The 20,355-nt window shown below is 53.5% G+C and overlaps 1 protein-coding gene across 1 annotated transcript; it reads right to left on the bottom strand.

The window, feature by feature from the left end:
- Positions 1 to 877: 877 nt before the first annotated feature.
- Positions 878 to 17,628, bottom strand: nectin3a (nectin cell adhesion molecule 3a). Its single transcript, XM_052077700.1, has 6 exons — positions 17,280 to 17,628; positions 7,353 to 7,700; positions 5,419 to 5,718; positions 4,341 to 4,458; positions 3,270 to 3,421; positions 878 to 1,507 (listed from the first exon to the last, which is right to left on the bottom strand). Exons 1-6 carry the CDS (start codon positions 17,332 to 17,334, stop codon positions 903 to 905), a joined length of 1,578 nt encoding a protein of 525 aa, XP_051933660.1. The 5' UTR covers positions 17,335 to 17,628; the 3' UTR covers positions 878 to 902.
- Between the last annotated feature and the right edge of the window lie 2,727 nt (positions 17,629 to 20,355).

Here is a 20,355-nt window from a genome sequence, read left to right as displayed (position 1 = left end):
GCTCAAAAACTGGCCGCCAACGGTCTCGCGAGGGTTAAGCGGTGGGGACAAAAGTGCAAGCTGGCGTGCGCGCGCACGAGGGATGATGTCAGCGCTTTGCTGAGGATTTTAAGAGGGTGTTTAGCGAGGGGAGTCTCCTCCTCTCGTTGGGAACTTTTCCACGCGTCTTCCCCTCTCCGGTTTCTTGCACTTTTTTTTTCCTGCGACGAGCGGGCGCTGATGTCAGCGGCTAACAATGTTTCCGCAAAAGACGTCGGTTGTCCTCCTGCTCGAGGCAAACGCTTTCTTTTCCCCGCTTGTTTTTGAGCACAAAACGGCCGCAAACACCCGCACGCGTCCGCAACGCGCCACAAAATTTGGAGTCGCCAGTGAAGCAAAGGTCTAAAATCAGCAAACACCCAGCTGACTTTTGGGGAGAGAAACGGGGCACATACAGGGAAAAGACTGTGCCACCATTTTTTTTGGGGGGGGGGGGGATTGGCGCGGGACAGGTGTGCGGCAAACTTACGGCTTCGCTTTCCTTCCGGTGGTGGCGAGCAAGTCACAGAGTCCAATGGGTCAACGGCGCCAGCTCTCCGCCAACGTGTCAATATCGTTGCCAAGTCTCGATTGTGGCAGAGGATTGATGACGGCGGCACATTGGCTTTGCCGTCTTTGGAGGAGCAACCAAAACGGGAGTGTTTTGTGACCCCCCCCCCCCCCATCACCAAAAAAGGAGAGGGGGGGAACACGGGTCCTTCTGGTCCGTGCCAGCGCGAGCACATCTCAGTAGTGTGGAGGAAAGGCTCCATTTCCTTTGTTCTCCTGCCGGTTTCCCTTTGGCAGCGCGTCAACGCCGAGGGCTTCCAACGGGCGCCAAACGGCATCCCGGTTCCCCGCCGCCCCCCTCCCGTCCCCCGAGCTCAGACGTACCACTCCCGCCGTGAGATGACCGATCCGTCCACGTGCGCCACGTAGTCGCCGTCGGCGCAGTTGTCGCGGCAGTCGTCCGCAGGTACGGCGAGCCGTTGGCGAGGGCGGGCGGCCCGCACGGGTGCCGCGGCTTGCGGCCGCTGTAGCCGTCGGCAAAGTAGTCGCAGTCCTCGCTCGGCCCAGTCGTCGCCGCCCCGCTCCTCGTCGCCGTAGATGAGGTCGGCGGAGAGTTTGGCCTTGAGCTCCTGGCTGCCGCCGCCGCCGCCTCGGTCCCCGTAGACCTCCTGGAGCTCATGCGGCTGCAGCACGTCCATGTGCGTCTCCTTCTGCGCGTCCGACGGGCCCAGGTACTGCTTGGTGTAGTAGTCGCCCCGGAAGGTGCGGCGCTTGCGCAGGAAGGAGAAGCAGACGGCCAGCGGCGCCAGGATCAGGACCAGCGCCGCGCCCGCCGCCGCGCCCGCCGCCACGCCCAGCGTGCCGTCCCGGGCGGGAGCCGGCGTGGGCGAGTCGGACGGGGAGCGCGCCGTGCCGGCCGCGGGGACGCGGGGCGGGCCGCCGGTGGTGGCGACGGGGGCGGCCGTGGTGGAGGGGGGTTCTGCGTGGGGGGGGGACGGAAGAAAAGTCAGGAAAAAAAAAAAGATAAGACAGCGCGTGCGCACCCGCATTTGATGGTGCGGAATGAGCCCTTTCACACCATCAAATGCGGGCGTCAAGCATCTCAGTGGCCTGTGGAGCGCGTACGCCAACTGCTACTCGGGCCCCCCCCTTCGCCAGCTCGTTTGAGCCTTCTTTTGAAGATCCTCAGATTAGTTTTCCGATCTTGAAATGGCCTCGCCATGATTGTGTGAATTCTATTTTTTGCTCCACGTGCGGCACTTTTGTCAACGGCGCCGCGGCTGTTTTCAAGCGCTCCGGAAATACGCCGGGGTTGAGGTGCGGAGTCTTGTTCTCATAGGCATTTGAAAAGCATCTGCTCTTTCAAAACGGGAGGTCGAGTTAGGAAACGGGGGTGTCGGGGGCCCAAGAATGATTGTCCCATCTTCTTGCGGTCAAATGTCAAAATGGCTCAAATTCGACCCCCGAGAGTAAGTCGGTGGGAGTGAAGAGCCACCGCTAGCGCATAGAATGCCGGTGGCCAAAAACCTTAGAACAGAGACAGCAAGCGGAGGGTGGGGGGGAGATATGGGGGGGAGTCAAGGGGCCGCATAGCCCGGGTCGAGAGGCAAGGTAATTGGCCCGCAGAGTCTTTCCTGGACGGGATGTCCGTCAGCTGCGCTTTCGCTCGATGGAGGATTCCGACTCGGGCCGGTAAACAGATGAAGCGTGACAGCTTTTTTGGGGCGCGTCCAGCGCTTTCCGAAGCCCGGCGATCGGAGGAGGGTTGGGGGGGGGGGCGGCGGCTAGGGGTTGCTTTGTTTGGAGAGGGCTTACAAAGGAGCGACGCAGGAATGAAAACAAAAAAGGAGAGTTCTCAGGATCCACACCCCGGCCCCGACTCGGCGATCGGGGCCCCGGCGCAGGAAGCGCAGATGTTGACGCGCTCGTCTCGAAAAAACGGAATCCATCTCTGGCCCAATCAGGGGGGAAAAAAAAAATCCCATCTGGATGGTCCGGGAGCGGTCCGATCCGTGGCCTTCGCTGACACACATCAGGCGCAGGCGCAGGCTCGGCGGCGTTCCACTGGAACATTTCACGGCTTATTGAGCTCACGGAACTCTCCGAGTCGCAAATCTGTCACTGCGAGTCGTTACGTGTCCGAGAAAAGCTGACCGAGGGCGAAAGGACTGCCTTTTGCACTTTGGACCCCTTCGACTAAGTCGCCGTGTGACCAAAAAAAAACACACAAAAAAAAGGCCAAACTTGCGTTATTATGCAGCAAAAAAAAAAAAAAAAGGACAAAATGCGCCTGACGGGCAGGTGCAAAGGAGGATGTGAAGGAGGAACGAATGCTCGCGTGCGGCTCATTTTTTGGAGCATGGGGGCCGATGGCTCCCCAGAGCACTTTTGTTGACATCAAAGTCGCGCACGTTGGAGATGTGCTAAATGATCCTAAAAACGGCTTTCGGGCCGTTGTCGACTGGCCCATAATTACAGGAGGGATATTCCAGTCGGCTCACTGGCGTCGCTTCTCGTCTTCCGCCCGCACTTCCAATCCCATCACTTCAAACTTCATTTGATGCGGACGGCGATAAGCCGCTCCGGTCTCCCTCGCCACCGCTTTTACGCGCGCGCAAACTCCCCATTTGGCGCCCGCCGCTTGGGATCCGCGTCATCGGAGCCGCACGTCTGGCCTGAGGGGGGGCCGGCGGGCTACGGCGAGCTACGGCTATCTATCTGGTCGCCAAGCGGGACATTACCTTGGACCCAAAGGGACACGTTGTAGCTGCGGACGCCCATTTGGTTGGTGGCTTGGCAGCGGTACACGCCCGAGTCGTTGAGCGTCAGCGGGCGCGTGAAGGCGAACCGGTTGGAGACGGCGGAAACACCGTCCGGCATGGCTCCGTCCAACCTGGACGGGGCGGAGGGGGGACACGTCAAGAGACATTTTTGTCATGTTTGCAAACAACAGGGGGCGGGGGTGGGGGCGGGGCTCGTCCACGTGGCGCAACTGTTGAGGAGGGCAAAAAACTCATTTGTTTTAGAATCGTTCCGCCGCAAAACAGAATGTAGAGTCGTCATGTCGGCTGCACCCCCCGCCCCCCAGACGCACACACGCCCCGCGCCCCCGTTTGTGCACTCTACCTGCTTTGCTCAAATGACACGGAAGAATTTGCTGAGGAGCTTGACGTCAAGAGTCACGAGATCAGGAAACACTATTTGGGCCGAGGCGAGATGATATACAGCCATTTTTATGACGCCCCCCCCCCCCCACCCACCCCCACACTCACATACCCCGCTGGCTCTCTAAAAATAAGTCTGGAAAAACGCTTAGAGGAGCAGCGCTTTTCTGTCTATAGAGTCTTGGGGGCATAAGGTTTCACCGGGCGAGACTTGGCCGCTCCCGCCGGAGCCTCGTTTTCCCATCAGAGGACGACGGAGCACCACGAGGTTCGCACTTGTGGACTCTCGTTCATGACACGGATTCTTCACGAGGGCCGCCACGGGTGGCTAAGGAGAAGCGGCTGCGGCCGCGGCACGCGGATTCTGCCTTTGCTACGCACCAAAGTCATCCACGCGTGCCATTTGGTTTTTTTCTCTTTTACTCGCCTATTTTTTCTGAAATGCAGAGTAAGATGCTGCCAAATACCAAAGTCGTCATTTCTGTCCAGGGATTATGCGCGAGGCGGCACGGTGGCCGCCTGGTTGGCGCGGCCGGCCTTAAAGCTGTCAAGAAGCTTTGCAAATGACACTGAACACGGCGAGCTTTGTTTACCGGCGGTGCCGTAACGCCGCCGAGTACGGACGAGGTCGTGAAAAGGTCGACCCACCTGGCCCACGCATACTCCCGGACGGGCGGGTTGGCCCGGGCCTCGCAGATCAACGTCACGTCGGCTTGTCCCGCGTACCAGTTTTTCTTCTCCCCCTTGACGAGGACCGTCGGTGCAACTGTTTGCAAAACATGAGCGCAACAAAGTTAGCGGCAACAATCGCTCGCTGATGCCGACCGAAGCACAGCCGGCGCGATGCGCAGCGGGGTGGGGGGGGGGGGGGGGGTGTCCAAACTTTTTGACGTGAGGGTCGCACGCAGAAAAAAACCCGAGGACGTCTTCATCAATCAGCCAGAAAACACCAAGTGGAAGAAACCATTTTTTGCCCCCAAAACGCAATCCTCTTTGACTCACCTGGTGTTTTGAAGAGACATTATTCTCTTTAACGTCGAGAAAGGTTCTCCGGGATATCAACAAATTCCTTCGTAACTTGCACCTATTTTTCTGGCAACCTCCCTTATTAGTCTGGCCAGCTTCACCTTTTTTTTTCAAACTAACCCTGCGGCTCATGTCAAATGTCATTTTTATTTCTTTTTTTGCCGTCACGTCGCGGGCCGCTGAAAATGGATGGTGGGCCGCAAATGGCCCCCGAGCCATAGTTTCGACAATGAAGAAGAGGGTTTCTAGAAGGTGAAATCCCCCCCCCCTCTGAAAACAAACAAAACAGCACGCTTTACGTTCCAAGAAGCGCACGAGCCGAAAACAAAGGTTTAGCAGCTGTGCCAAGAACACGCGACAAAACAAAGGAGAAGACTTCCAGGCAAAAGGAGGAGGAAAAGTGGCACATCTAATAAAGTGCGGCAAATCAAAAAGAGAACGGGGCGAGGGGCCGCCACGCTTCCGGGATGAAGCCGGCACGTGCGGCTGTAATAAAAGACGGCAAACACGGCTTCTATTTTGCCCCCTTTGATTTCTCCGGAGAACAAGCGAGCGAGCGAGCGAGCTAGCAAGTCATCACCGATCCGACGAGAGGACGGTTCGGTGATGACTCGGCTGAGCCGCCGCGGAAATTGAGCTTCTTTTGCACTTAACCAAAAGAGAAGGCCCCGCTTGAGGAGGAATGCGCGCTACTACTCACAGTGAACGTTGAGCGTGTGGTCTTTGCGGAAGTCGTTCTCCAGCGTGGGGTGGCGCACCACGCAGGTGAGGTTCTTGCCCTGGGCGTCGGCGCGAGGCTTCCACAGGTAGCGGGCGCTGACGCTGGCCGTGCCGTCCGCCTCCTCGCGCCTCTGCGTCTCCGCGCGGCCGCTCAGCTCCGTCTCCCAGGAGACGCTGGCGGCGGGGAGGCCGCGCTCCGCCACGCAGGTGGCCACCAGAGACTCGCCCTCGCCCTCCAGCAGGGCGGCGGGCCCTGACGCCACGTACACCTTGGGCTCCACTGGACGCACGGGGGCAGACCGTTAGCACCGTTAGCGCAGCGATCAAGCGAGCGGCCCGTACGCGACGGGGCTTTTCCTGTGGTTTACATCTTGAACATTAAGCTTGTCAAAAAGATTGGAACTTCTCTTGGATATTATGATCAGAAAGGTGATTTCAGCCCCCCCCCACCCCCCCTTAAAAAAAACAACTAAAAACAAAAGAGGTCAATTATTGTCGTTTTGCATTTTCACCGGTGCGGCAAAGGCCAGTCTTGAGTGCCGGGACGGGAGAAAAGGATTGAAGGAGGCCCTTTTGTGCAAAAACGGAGACAAGATTCCATCAAGTGACGGCTCCATTTTCAACACCGAAGAATCCTCATCAACTCAGACATGAGACGCTCGGGCCTTGGACATTTTGTGTCGGGAAGGGGGCAAGAATCAAGACCAAAACAGCCCCCGTCCGTCGTCATCATGCGTGCACGCGTGCCTCTTCAAGCGGATGGCCAAGCAGCTGTGCCACTCACTGAGGCGATGACAGCTTGGAAGACAAAGTAGAAGGGGGGGGGGGGGCACAACCACCTCACCCCCGAGAAAAGGCCATCACCTTTGGGACATCTGCTCCCCTCGCCCCTAGTCGCTATTCATTTCAAAAATAACTGCCGGCACCCGGCACCCCAGTCTCTAAAAATAGCCATCGGTGTCCTGCACCGGGTTCGGGGGAGGCCACATTTGTGCCGCAGTCGTCAGGCTCTGTGTGTGTGTGTGTGTGTGTGTGTGTGTGTCTGTGTGCCCCTCCCCTCCTTGCTAGCGGGCTCGAGCTAAAAACAGGAGCTGCTCTTTGTTGGTCGCTGGAGGAAGCGGCTAACACGAGACCGGTCGGTGCAAAGGCGAAGCCAAACATTCAAAGCGCTCACACAGCAGTGGCGGCAAGTCAGCAAGTACGCAAAAAGAAAAACAACAACAACAAAAAAAAACTATAATTAGAATAATAATTGCATTGCTCACATTTTCCGGCATCTGGACTTGACTGAGATCATTCTACTTTGATTCCTTACAGAAGAAAATCCATCTGTGCTTTCTACTCTTTGTGGTATTTTTCTTTATGTTTTGGATTATTCATCAACGAAACGGGAACAAAAGTGCCAAGAATCCCCCCCCCCCTGGTCTAGCTGGGAGGGAGTGATGCCCCTGCGCTTCTTTTACTCAAGTGAATGGGCGTAAATCCCTTCATGACCAGTTTGGCTTTTGTAGTGAACACGAACGCGGGGGCTCTCGTCTTCTGAATTGATTGAGCCGGAGGGCGCCGCGGCACGTGACGTCCTTTCCCCACCGGCGCGCAGTTGAGCATCGACGCGTCAACTGCCTGAGCGCCGCCTTTTTTCCGGGAGTCAGCAAATCTCCATGCGGAGCCGACTTGCCGCTTTTCTGACTCGGCAAAAAAAACAACTAAATAAATAAAAGCCGCATTGTTGGCCAAACGAGTGAGCAGACACATTTAAAAGGGGTGCCGGGGACAGGCCGGGTAGGGGGTCGCCTGCGGAAAACCCAAGAAAACGAGTCGGCCTACGCGTGCGTTGCCTTCCAAGCGAGCTCACAGAACAAATGAAACTGTACCGCGAAAAAAAGGAGTCCATCCAATCATGGCGATCCTTACCCAATACATTGACGTCCGTCGACGCTTGGTCATTCCCCAGCGGGAATGTGGACACCTTGCAGGTGTACGAGCCCTGGTCCGCCAGGTCCACGGCCTTCATGGAGATGCTGACGTCTCGATCCGTGGTGGAAACGAAGGAGACGCGATGGGCAAAGTCGGGGGAGACGTGCGTGCCGTGGCGCACGTGGTAGACGGCCAGCACCTCCCGGCCGGAGGGCACTTGGCGCTCCCACGAGGTCTGGATGAGCGTGAGGTCGGCCGTCATCTGGATATGGCAGCCCAGCGTGATCATCTTGCCCAGCACCGCGTCCACTTTGGCGGGGGCCGCCACCAGGTTGCCGCTCGCGCCTGCGTGAAGAAATAAAGCCTCAACCATTTTTTCTAGATGCTGCTCTTACGAGAAAACACCCAAGACAACCGAGGAAGTCCTGACCCACACGTAGCCATCTCCATCTTTATTCCTTTCTTGCCCAACGTCACGGCCAGACAACTTCAAACGCACACTAAGAGTCACAAAAACGGCGCAAAATCCACGTCAAATCGGTCCAAAGTAGAAAATTGAAACCAAACAAATGAAAAGCTAAAACAGGAATGAAGCGAAACGAAATCCTGGCGACAAGTACATGGCTAACCTTTCTAGCTAGCCGCTAACAGAATTTTACATCATCGCTCATTTCATGTCGAGCCTCACCACGAGGCAAACTCAAACGCACGCCAACGTTGACTAAAGGGGCACTTTAGTACCTAGTCTTGAAAAGATTTTTTTTTTAGGTGAAATAAAGTCTGTTAACAATCCGGCACAAGGCACGCCAGTTCAGTCAGCTTTTGCCCCATGTGCGGCAACAAATCCAACCATACCCCTTTATACTCATCCCGTTTATACGAGTTTCTCTGTGTCAACATCGTAAGTGGCATTCGGCTTGTACTTCCCAACTGTCATTTAGACCAACTCAAACACTACAAGCTCATTAAATCCAACTCGAGAATTTCAGCCGCTTGTCAAGTCAATCATTTAACGACACACTCGGTATTTTTCCCCCCTCGGCTTCCGTTTTGAGCTCTGTTGACATGTTTACAATGCACAGTTGGTTACATTTGGGAGCCGTCAATCTGCCGCGAGCACCTCTCGCAAATGCGCGCCGAGCGAAAGGTAGAAAAGTGGCCCACCGGCTGGTATTTCAGGTCCTTGGCTCTGACGCGAGCGGTTAGCCGCAGCAATGCTAATCGCGCCGGGCCAAGGCTCCCCTGTGCGCTGTCGCGTCCTCTGTAATTTCCCTCATTACAAAAACACGCACGCACTACACAAGCTTTCCCTTGTCCAAAATAAGGCGCAAGTGTGTGAGAGGCAGACAGGCAGACATTTTCTTTGACTGCAATTTGCTGTATGTTCCGATATCAACTCGCCAGCTGTGCTCTCATACGCTTTTCCTCATTTGCCCCCCCCCCCCCCCCCCCCTCACACACAACCCCGACACTCATCCAACACGGCCAAAACATTGTATGATGAATTCCGGCACCCGCCTCCGTGTAAAAGGGGGATTTTTGACCTACTAACTAAAAACATACAGCTAGCTTGTTAGCGGACAGCATGAGAAGCTAACACAAGGAGCTACATCGTCATTTCTTGCCACATGACGTGAACGAATATACTCAATGAGCACAACAGTCACAGAGAAGCCAAATTAGTCATTTGCCCACAAAAAGTTGGTGGGAAGGCGAAAGCTAGCATGACCAAACCAGTGCTAAATATAAAACAAACGACATACATAATCGTTGGTTTAAAAGGGACAAAGGGACGAGCTCAAACACTCAAAAACAAGACACAAAAGGCCAATTTACTGTAAAAGGAAACTATAGCGGACCGCAAAATGAAAAAAACCCAAACATGTCAATGTTTTTGATGACAAATGGCAGGCAACCGATGGCGCTCCACATGTTTGTTTCCTGACAAACGCCCCCCCCCCCCCCTCTCCCCCAAATCATTTGACTGCTGGTCTCCATATGTTTTGACTGACTGCGCATTTGGATCGTTCCAAGAGATGACGCGGTCAACTAACGGCGCTGATCGATGTCCGCAGACTTGGAGCCCAACTGCTACTGTACCGCTGGGCGCGGGTGTCGGCTTTCAGGCACCGAGAAACGAGAGCCGGCGTGCGCGCCGTGTGCCGTTTGCTCGAGCTTAAGTCGTCGGCGGGGAGCGTGTACATAAACACAGGGCGGGGTGCGCGCGGCCGACTCCACCCTGACCATTCGGAAGGGAGGAGACACAGATGGCCTCAACGTGGGATACCGACGTGGAGGAAGTGTGAGCTCTGGGGGAAAAGTTGGCACGACCGGTACCGACGACCGCCGGAGAAGTGTTGGCCAAAACACTGCTTGGGGAATTCTCATGTGCTGTGTTTCAACCCCGCCCCCCATGACAAAATATGTACACAGAAAGTACAACCAAGTAAACACATTGTGGAGGTTCATCCATTCAGCCATGACTTCCAAAAAGGAAAATCTTGGAAAGGGGCTTCTCGCCAAACGACCAGGGAAAGACGCAACCCCCCACCGCCCAACACAAACACACACACACACACAAACAACAACACAGGGGCTGGCTTATTTTGCAGTGTCAAAAGATGACATCAAGTTTGCTCAAAATCAGTTCCTCGGCTTCCCGCCGACCGCTACAACGATTTCGATGCTAAGCAAAGTTAACAAGGTCGCTGGCTGCAGTCCGGGGAAACGGCGGCGGTTACGATTGGCGTCATTTTGCGCTCAGGCAGGCAATTACGGACTGGGGGCATCTTAGGACTCGGCCCTAAACAAGTTGACATTTTCCAGGATGGCTCGGGGTCAAGCACAAGAGCGACACAGGCTGCCCGCCTTGCTCGTCCGCTCGAGTACGCCAGAGTCGAAACGGGTCAGCATGACGACGTCGACGCAACCTCTCCCCCAAGGGTTAGTTTTGAAGGCCTTCTTTCAAACGATTGTTTGTGGGGTGGCCGGATCCGAGCCGCCTCGTTGGTCCCATGAGCCTTCTCCCTTGTACGTGGCGCCGGCGAAGCGGTCGACAAAACGCCCCCAAGGAGGAACGGGCGACAATTTTGCCCGCTTTGTTGGCGCTCCGCCAGAAAGGATGAACTCACGGGAAGGCCGCGCCGGCTTTGAAGAAAACGCTTCAATACTGGATTTGTTTCTTTCCCTCCTGACGTCACTAATTGTGACAAGCTGCCGCTGCAAAGGGTAAATCAAAACCTTCATCCTGGTGGCCTGGAAAAGCGTCTCCAACATTCCACGTGGGCCGCCGCCAGACTCGCCGCCCACTCGCCGCCCACTCGCGAGTCTGGTCGGCGCGGTGTCATCTGGACGGAGAGCCGCGCGCCGTCAGGTCGGCCGGTGTGCGCAGGACAAAAGACAGCGCCGTCCGTCCCCGTTGCTGGAATGCAACAGCGCGGCTCGACGACGGTCATGAGGGATTGATTTAAAAAGCTCACCGATCAGGAATGTCGGATCCGGGCTGGAGGAAAAATCCTTTTAGGACTCGCAGAAGCGCGAGCAGGGCCGAGCTACTGCTTCAACTGCTTGTGACGATAAAGCTGCTGCCACTACTGCTCCCACCAATGACGAGGTTGACATTTACTCTGCAAAGTCGTTTGCTTTTCCGCCCAAAAAGAAAAACGGTAAAAAAAAAAAAAAGACCAAATCTCTTTTTTGTGGGTGTGGAAAAAAATTTAAAAAATCCAAAATCCCATGCCGGGCTGGTAAACAAGCAAAAGTGTGAACGCTACAGCATCCAAGTCATCAGCAGCCCCCCCCCCCCCCCCCCAGGGAGGTTTGCTGCTGCGCAAGAAACCCAGCCCAGACCAGCCCAAGCTGAGCCGCGGCCCGGCGCTCCTTTCCTGCCTCTGCGCTCATTTTCGAGGGGGCGTCGCCGCTGAATGAGGCTCAGTGTCGGCGTGGAAGGGGCGTGCGCGCAGGCTCGTGCGGAAGCCCCCCCACTCTTCCGGCTCCGTTCGCTGCTGTGCTTCTGATCGACGTTTCAGGACTGGTCCCGTGCAAGTTCTTGTCATTCTCTTTTGACTTTGGGCCGAGTTGCAACAAAAAACTAAGATGTTGGAAACTTATCTCTAAAGTTCACGGACAAAGATTTTTTTTTTGTTTTAGCGTAAAATGTCGCTGAAGGCGGAGGAAAAGCATCTGTGCGTCCAAGTGACGGAATTGTCCCGCTTTGTTGGCACAAAATGCCACGCTCTGACGTTTATTCCACCCCCCCACCCCCCCTGTACATCGAGTTGGAAATGTTTTTGTGTCACTGCAAACACCAAGAACAGTGGTTGCGCGGCCCTGGCGTCCAATGAGCACCATTTTTTATTTGATTTGATTTGATGGAGGGTTGGGGGGGGGGCTTTGTCAAGAAAAAGTGCCGTTGGAAAAAGCCCCCCCCCCCCTCTACTATTTATCCGCCCTCACCAGGGCACAATGCGAGGAAGGAAGGGGGCTCGATTCCACTCATGTTCTTGTGCCCCTGCACAAATATTGCCGATGATAAAGGCACGTCGGACAGGAGGCCTTCCCTGAAAGTTCGAGGTGCGGTCGAGGTCCGCGCTACTGCCGGTTTGTTGCTTTGCAGAGCCAGAGGAATTTGAAGCTCGCTTGGGGGGGTGGGGGGGGGGGGGGGGTGTTTGCTCTTCAAATTTGCCCACTGAACAACTTAGACACCATCCTTGCGGGGACGTAGACTCTCAAAGATGGCTCAACTCGGCTTCTCTGACACTCGTTGGTCGGCCGCTGCCGTGCGATCGTTCTTCCCAGTCCGGGGGCAGGGCGGTAATAAGCAGGTTAAAAAAAAAAAAAAATTGGCTGCGCTCTCACTTAGGCCGGTGGGAACGTTGCAGTTTTCCGATGGCTCATGGACGGCAGTTCACTTGCTCTTGTTTTCCCCATAAAAAAAAAAAAAAAGCAGAAACGAGCAATCAACGTCTCACAGGGAGGAAGTGAAGCCGCCCAGCAAAAGGCGGACGGACGTTGGTCCTCGGTTAAATGTGGCGCCGCACTGGTGTTACCCCGCCCGGGCAGAGCGCGTTCGCTGACTTTTTTTTTTTTGTGGGTGTGCGCGGGCGGGGTTTTTTTGCCTCTTGGTTTTTCTCAGCACTCCACTGTCAGCCCGTTCCGCAAAAGATGAATGACACTCACACTACCAGCACGCGGGGAAAGAAAAGCGTCACTTAAGGGCTCAACCTTTGCTGGCGATGTCAAATGTTCAAAAACGCTTCACGGCAGAGAGAAAAAAATGCTTTGGTGGGGGGGGGGGCTCAAAGCCAAAAGGAGGCTACGCTCAAGACTTTAGGCAGTCCGAGGGACTCTTTTCCACAGACACTTTGTGCAATCCAGGTTAAAAATGATGATCGTCACTCTGCCCAAACGACATTGGTCGGGGTTGGGGGTGGGGGGGTTGGGGGGGCTTGCTGACGACTGCTCCGGTCAGAGGTCAGGAATATAACATTTTAAAAAATGTAAAAAGTCCACAGCAGAAGTTTTGATCCACGTCATGATGCGATTGCTGCATGAAAGCGCAGATGCTAATATCCTGCATCGCTGAGTTCTGTTTAAAAAACAAAGGGGGGGGGGCACTACATTTGACATTTCTGCGGGATGTCATGTAAAGAGAGAACAAATGGTTTCCAGGTACTTCCTCGGTTAACTCCCTGTTGTTGTTTTTTTTTTCTTCCTTTTATGAGTCAGGCTTAACCCCCCCCCCCCTCCCGCCCCCGCCCTTTCTATAAGTAACGGCCTGACGCTCAGATGGCTGCGGTGTTGTCGTTGGTAGAATTCAAGAGCGTCAGGCACACAAGCCCCGCCGCGGATGTGCCGAGTCAGCAGGGAGAGGCGCACGCGGGGGGGGGGGGGGGGTGTTATGGGAAACAGGTGCGGCCACCATTCGGGGCCGGTCCTTCAGCTGTCAGGCGGCGGTGCCGTTTGGCTCCGACCTGCCCCCCCACCCCCTTCACACACCCTCCAAGCGCACACCCCGCAACGAGAGCGACCCAGCGGGATAAATGGCAGCCATCCATCAAGTCCTCCCGAATGCCGAGTGCACAAAAAGGAGCTAGCGGATTGTCTCGTTTGTAGCGCTCGGCGGCCGCACGCAAACGCTCTCCAGGAACGACGCCTTCCAAAAGCATAAGCGGCAGGAAACGTTGGCCGGCGTGCATTATTTACGACGTGGCCGATGCACTTCCCACCATTCTGTCGGGAAAGCCCGACAAATACGCTTCTTCCTGTCATATCCACAGTACAATAGAGTGAAGTGGGTTTTGGGGGGGGGGGGGTTGTTTTTCTTTTGCGGCCTCGGTAGCAGGGGCAGCAGCAGCAGTAGCAGTCACCTTCTGGTGCCAAGAGTCGGCGTCGGGCTTGACTTGCGGCGTCACTTCCAAGTCAACACTTCATTCGCCAGGCACGGACGGCCTGATAATTCCACCTCCAGCCCGTCTAAAAAGGCACTGCGATTAACTTTGTTTCAATTTTTGTGGCAGCCCGTTGAGGCACCTGTTGACTTTGTCACCGCATAATGGCGATGGGAGGGGGAAAAAACGGTGGCTTTTACTGGCAGCCTAAAAGGGACAGCTTTTCTGTTTTGCTAGCCCCTTTAGGCGGTAGCCACGCCACTGGGGCCCATGCAGAACAACGGAACGTACAAAAGCCTCCTTTCGCATCCGCGTTCAAAGGCAATCGCATTCACTTGGTGCGCAGTTCCGTTTAGGCAGCGGCTGACGAGGCGCAGACGGCGCGACGGCTTCAACAATTGCCTTTTACGGGCCATTTCAAAAACGACTGGCCTTCACTCCGGTTGTGCAGCTGCCCGTTTAGGCAGCGGCTGATTTTGTACCCCTTTTCCTTTTGCAGGGAATATTTGCGTTTCCATAGTTATTGTATTTGTCAACTTCTGTACGTTATATTTGTGGATTTTTTTCATTATTTTATACTTTTCAGCAAATATATTTGCGCATGAATTTTGCGTGAATATCATTTTTTTGCCCGGTGACGTCAGCTTGAGCTTGAGGGCCGTTTTCGTTCAAATCATCACTCGTGTGTGTGGCTTGCGGTTATTTCCTGAGGCGACAACGGTTTTCTCAACGGACACATATTTGAGGCCGTGCAGTTTGACAGCACGAGTGCATCTTTGATTTCTCCTCGGAGCAACAAAATACTTTGGAACGCTTTTCTCCCGCTGCGGCCACCAAAAACAATGCGCGTCAAACACGTGGACTGTCGCGCTGCCATGTCGAAGTCCCGCCAGGGTTTAACATTTGCAGCATGTCCAGACCGACATCATCGATCGATAGTTTTGGCTTTTATCTTTGTCGTCTCGATTATGGCCATAAAAGTCATATGCGTATGACCCCCCCACCCCCAACTCTTTACAGGCTATAATCATTTTTAAAAAGCCGCTTCATAAACGGACACCAAAGTCAACTTTGCCGATGAGCTTCCAAGTTGTTGCTTTTGAGAGGGGGGGGGTGGTCATTGGAGCGGGGCCGGAGCTAAAAGCTGCGAAGTCTCTTTAATTGAAGACCTCACTTTGGTGGTTTTGGTCTCCCCCAGCCGGGTGGCGTATTTCGCAGGGAAATAAATAAGACGTGGCAGTAATGGAGCCGCCCAAATTACAGGCTCAAGACCAAAATAGACTTTACAAAGAGGCAAGCGCAGCGGCGCGGCTAATTGATTCGCATGTTGCACGTTTTTGGGCTCGTTAATGGGGAGCGACACCCCCGCTCGGTGCAGTCGAGCCACACTAAATATGGGGAGACAATATATTCTCAACATCAGCCCCAAAAATGCACCGGAACAAAAAGACGACAGCCAACAGGTGGAAAAACACCACCGTACTGGATGACAAAATTATACTTTTGCAATTCGACAAAAACAAACTCCTGTTGGAAAATAAACGCGCTCGGAAAACACTGAAAGTGGAAGAATATTACAAAATGGTCATTTGATGACAATATATTTTTTTTTCCTGCAAATAAGTGCCGTTAGATAGCAGCAGGAACCCACCGCTGCCCAATTCAGACATTCCGGTGACACCATCGCCTTTGGTTGTGTGTCGAGGATGAGAAAAAAAAAAAAAGGAAAAAAGCCGCCTAAGCTGCACTCCACTGGTCTCTGAAGAGGACAGCCGGGAATGTTCTTGGGGGGGCGGGGAGGGGGCTCTGCCTGGAATTCAGTCCAACTTGCAGGTCAATCCTCCCAGAGACCGTCACAGTGCCTCCCCTGGATTGACCCTTCTGCCCCTCCCCACCCAAAAGTCTGACCTGCCTCCCCAATGCACACGACACGAGACGGCAGTCCAGCGATCTCAACACGTCGTCATCATTCAAGACGCCATCCTCCCTTGGGCCTCGTTTGTCTTCTCAAGACTTTTCGGGTTGTCTTGAGAGGCCATTTTGGACAAGATACAAACACCCGAAAAATGGGTGAAAATTTCAAAACTAGGCCCGTAGAACTCAAAAATATTGGGAGAGGAAAGCAGAACAAAAACAAAACATTTTGGAGCTGACATCGGTATAGTCCAAAGAAATGACCAAATCAAAAAGTTAGTTGAAGATTTCTTTTTTGTCATTTGAAGAAAACGATCTTGTTCGCGAACGGCACCGCGTCCAATGTCAAGCATTTCCAGGGGGGGAAAGGTTCGGTTGCGCACAAAATTCGAACGACGCCGTCTAAAATAGGCAAAAATAAAGGTTTGATTGGGCGGGCGGGCGTCACTGCCAAATCGTCATTTGCTGGCGCTTGTCAAGGTGGAAGCGTCATCAAAACTTTGAAGCAACTCTGACGTGCCACTCGGATATTCACAACGGGGAGCCGCTGCCACAAAGGAGAGGCAAAGCCCCCCCAGCCCCCGCTTGGCCTTCACCACAGGTGCGGCCACTCCACCGGCAGGTAAGCGAGCTCTTGAGAAGACGCTGCTGTGGCAAAAAAAGCCAAAGGGGGGGGGGGGGGGGGCACAGGCTGTTTGTTTCCTCTCTGCACCTGGACTGGACACCTCCGGTTGCTCTCGGGACCGCGTGCAAGAAGCAACAACTTTGACAAAACGATGTGACGTAACAAACATGCCGGCGACGCACCGATCCAACACCATTGCTGCATCTGCTAGTGGACTAGCAAAAAGATGGATGGATGGATGGATGGATGGATAGATGGATAGATGGATAGATGGATAGATAGATAGAATGTTAATGCGCTTTGCAAAAAACCGCGTGGAGCCTTTGTATGACTTTTTGTCAGTTGAGTGTCAACTAAGCCCCTTCATCGTGCAATGACGTGTTCATCTTGTTTGGTCTTTTGAGTAGTTTTGTTTCGCGTTTTGTGAAAAACCTTGCTCTTTGGCCAACAGGACATACAATGACATGACAAAATAGCCAACTCGGTGGTTCGGAACGTTTATGGGCCTTTTTTTTTTCAACAAAGCCAAAAGTAAAAACCAAAAATAGATGGGAAAATGCAATAAAGTGCGTGTGCTACATAGTAGCCCGAATATGCGCGTGGATGGCGGCTGGGGGGGGGGGGGGGGGGGCTCCTGCGACTGGCACTGAGCCCAACTGGCAGGTCAAGCCTCGGCTGGCTGGCTGGCCGCCCCCCTCCCGTCTTCGCTCTCCGCCAGACTTCACAACCCGCAGCGGGGCAAATCGCGCCGCCTGCCCCACTCCGGCGAGCCCACACAACCCCGGTCCGACCTGGTCCACGTCAAAGTCAACATTCCCACAGCCCTCGTCTATCGGCTCGTTATTCCGTCGGCATTTTGTCTCCTTTCGGCGCGAGGGTGCGAAGCCCATCGAGCTAGCGGCAAAAGCAAGATGTGGAAGAAGGAAGGCAAAAAAAAAAACGGACCGAGCGGCGCGGCAACTTCTCGCAATTCACCGTCGAGGCCGAGCGACTCACCGGCGAGTCCGTGAACGACGAGCAGTGTTGCGAAAAGTCCGTAAAAGGGCTCCATGGCTCCGAGGATTGGACCGGACCGGACCGAGGCGCGTCGTCCTCCCGCGTCCCAACTGTGGATCCAAGTGTGGCCGCTCGTCTCCCCGAAAGAAGTCAAGTGGGCTGTACCACTACGACTGGAAACTCGCGGCGGGATGTACCACTCCAAGCGCGCTGAGGACCACTTGGACTTTCACTCCCGAGCCTCGCCAACGAGTGGGAGGGAGGGGGGGGGGGGAGTCAAAACGTAGCCGCCACCACCACGTGACGAACGGGACCTTTTTGGACGCCCGCTCGAACAACTTGAGAGCGCATCCGTGTGGACACGTCGATTCAACACCCCCCAAAAAGAAGCTCGCTTTCACGTCGGTAACGTCATCGTGGTCACGTTTTAACAAAAGGTTGAAGAGAGCGATTTGAAAAACACAGCACCGTACTGAATGAGGCTCAACGAGACTTCTTTAAAAATGCACAAATGTCGAAGAAAGACATTAAATTTTTTTGTGTTTCTATAAATCGTCATTTCTTTTTCCGGTTCGTTTTTTTCAGTGGGCAAATGCAGCTGTACACGCCTTGAGAGGCGCTCAAGTCTTTCGGGTCTTATCAGAGAAGATGCAATAAAAGACAAAACGAGGAAATGAAAGTTAATCGAAAGCCCGTGAGATGGCTTCCCGAAGGACAAACGTATGATGGTTGGCTTTGGCGCGGGCTGACGATACCGCACCGTCCGCACTTGACGATAGCTCCGAAGTTGACTTTGGTGTTGTTGCCGTTTCAAAAGACATTTCCCCCTCAAGAATGAATTCCTTCTTCTTCATTCGTGTGGATGCTGAAAGTCAAAACAGCGGAGGCGATTGTGCCTTTTCGGGAAGGTTTCTTGAGACGGTTTTGAGGCTCTACTCACGGCAGACATACCCACCAAATTTCGTGTGGCTAACTAATGAGGATAAACGACTGGGGCTTGGGGGGAAAAAAAGCTTTAAAGACAAGTTTTTCCTTGAAGGAACCTTGCTATGGCCAAAATGAGTCAAAAACAGCCGCGTTGAGTCTTTTTGGTGATTCTACTTAGGCTAGACAGAGCTACCGAATTTCATGTGGCTAAACTGAAACGGGCTTCGGGGTCTGAATCCCCTCCGGCCCCACGATTGAAGCGCTCCAGTTTGTTTTTGAAGGTGCGCCGGAAAAGAGGACCCCAGAATGGCCGCCTGAAAGCAAAATGGCCGACTTGTTGTCGGGAATGGCTTCTTGCGGCTTCTGCTTTTCAGGACGGCCTTGGTGGCGGCCTGCGGCCCAACCGCCGGTCATTGCGACTGAAGCCTGGATTGCGTTTGCTCTCTTTCTCTGAACACCCTCTGGTGGCTTCTCGCGAACCGGAGAGCGCGTCAATTGCCCTTCTCCGCAATTAATGCAAGACGCTCTTCCATTGAAGAGCAACAACACTCATCAATCTCCCGCGCGCTTTCATGGGGCTTTGGAATGACGTGTTGATTCCTGAAGAGCCAGAAAAACGTCACACTCAAAACTTGGCACATGTCTCAAATCCCGCAAGGCTTCAGCTCCATGGAAACACTTTGGGGGTTTTGGTGATGGGTGCTGATAAGCACAAATCTAAAAAAAAAAATGTGTGTGTGTGTGTGTGTTTCCTAATGTGTGAGCATCATACGTCTCACACACAAGTGAAATAAAAGCGGGAATGACGTTCACTTTGAGACTTGGCAACTGAACAATTCGCTCCATGAGTGTGTTGTACTTTTTTACGGGGGTGGGGCTGTTTTGTGTTTTTATATGTCATCACGGTACATCCAATAAGCCTGAAAGTCAAACAAAACGTGGAGTTCAGACGTGAGAGGCCAAAATGTTGGGGGTTTTTTGGGGGGGGGGGGTATTTTGAAAAGGTGATGACAATAATACAAAGTCCAACAAAACTTGCATGACATAAGCAAATCTTTTCGGCTTTGTGGAGATCAGAACTCCATGTGCGGAGAAATGTGTAATTTCTCTTTGTTTTTCGTCATTTCATGATTGTGCGATGATATCCTTTGAACCCCCTGACCCCCTCCAAAACAAAAAAAAACCTCAAAAATGGAATAAAACTTCATCAAAGCATCATCATGAGCTCAGTCAATGTTTTTCTTTGTCTTTTTTGGCTTGTCATGTTGGTGTTTGGTTTGATTTGATCCGACCTGCAATGGCATGGCCCCACGTCCGAGAGCCTTTTTGCTTTTCGCCCTGCGAAAACAAAGCTTTTGTTAAAACACAGCATTCCTCGCGAGTCACGCTGCTGCCTGTCGCACACTCCACACCATCCTTTTTTTTTTTTTGGTGGTGGGGGGGGGCAGATTTCAGTGATTCTGTTGTTTCCTTTGAAGCCTTTGTTGACAGCGTTAGTGGATGTGCTGAAAAGTGGATCTTCAAACTTGAACGAGATAAAGAGCACATATGCACACATTTGGTCTTTGATTCAAAAGTAGCATTTTTGTCATTTTTCAGGCTACGAAGTGTCTGGCCCCTTCTGCCCCCCCACCCCTCCCCAAGCAGTGAAGTTGCCCAAATCAACCGAGCAGCTTCGGCCTCTTTGTACACGCACGAGTTCCGCAACCGGGCTCCGACAAGCGTTTGTTGTTTTTGCTTTTGAGAGTCCCACACCACAAATGTGATTTTCACACTTCCTCGGGCAATCGGGCAAAGACTGTTTTGTTTCAAGGGGACATAAATAAATAAGTGGGATGCGCAAGTAGGGCCCTTCCATTTTGGCGTCTCGAACAGTCATGAAAAATGCGATTAAAAAGTCATTTCTTGGATTCTTTTTCCTTCCAAAAGTGAAGCTGAACAGATTTGGGGAAATAGACTTTCAGTAGTCATTCAAGGTAAAAGGCAACGTGAAACGACGCCGACGTCCCAAATGAAACGTCCTCCCCTTTGTACCATTGTACCATTTTTGTGCTTCTTGACCAATTGCCTTCCATTTTGTCTGGAATAGACTCCTCCTCCATTTTGCGCCAATACGAAGCGGCCCAAAATTTGCAATAAGTCGGCAGAG

The sequence above is a fragment of the Hippocampus zosterae genome, chromosome 10, assembly GCF_025434085.1.
Source record: "Hippocampus zosterae strain Florida chromosome 10, ASM2543408v3, whole genome shotgun sequence".
Taxonomy (NCBI): domain Eukaryota; kingdom Metazoa; phylum Chordata; class Actinopteri; order Syngnathiformes; family Syngnathidae; genus Hippocampus; species Hippocampus zosterae.
This window is presented reverse-complemented; position numbering and strand designations above follow the sequence as displayed.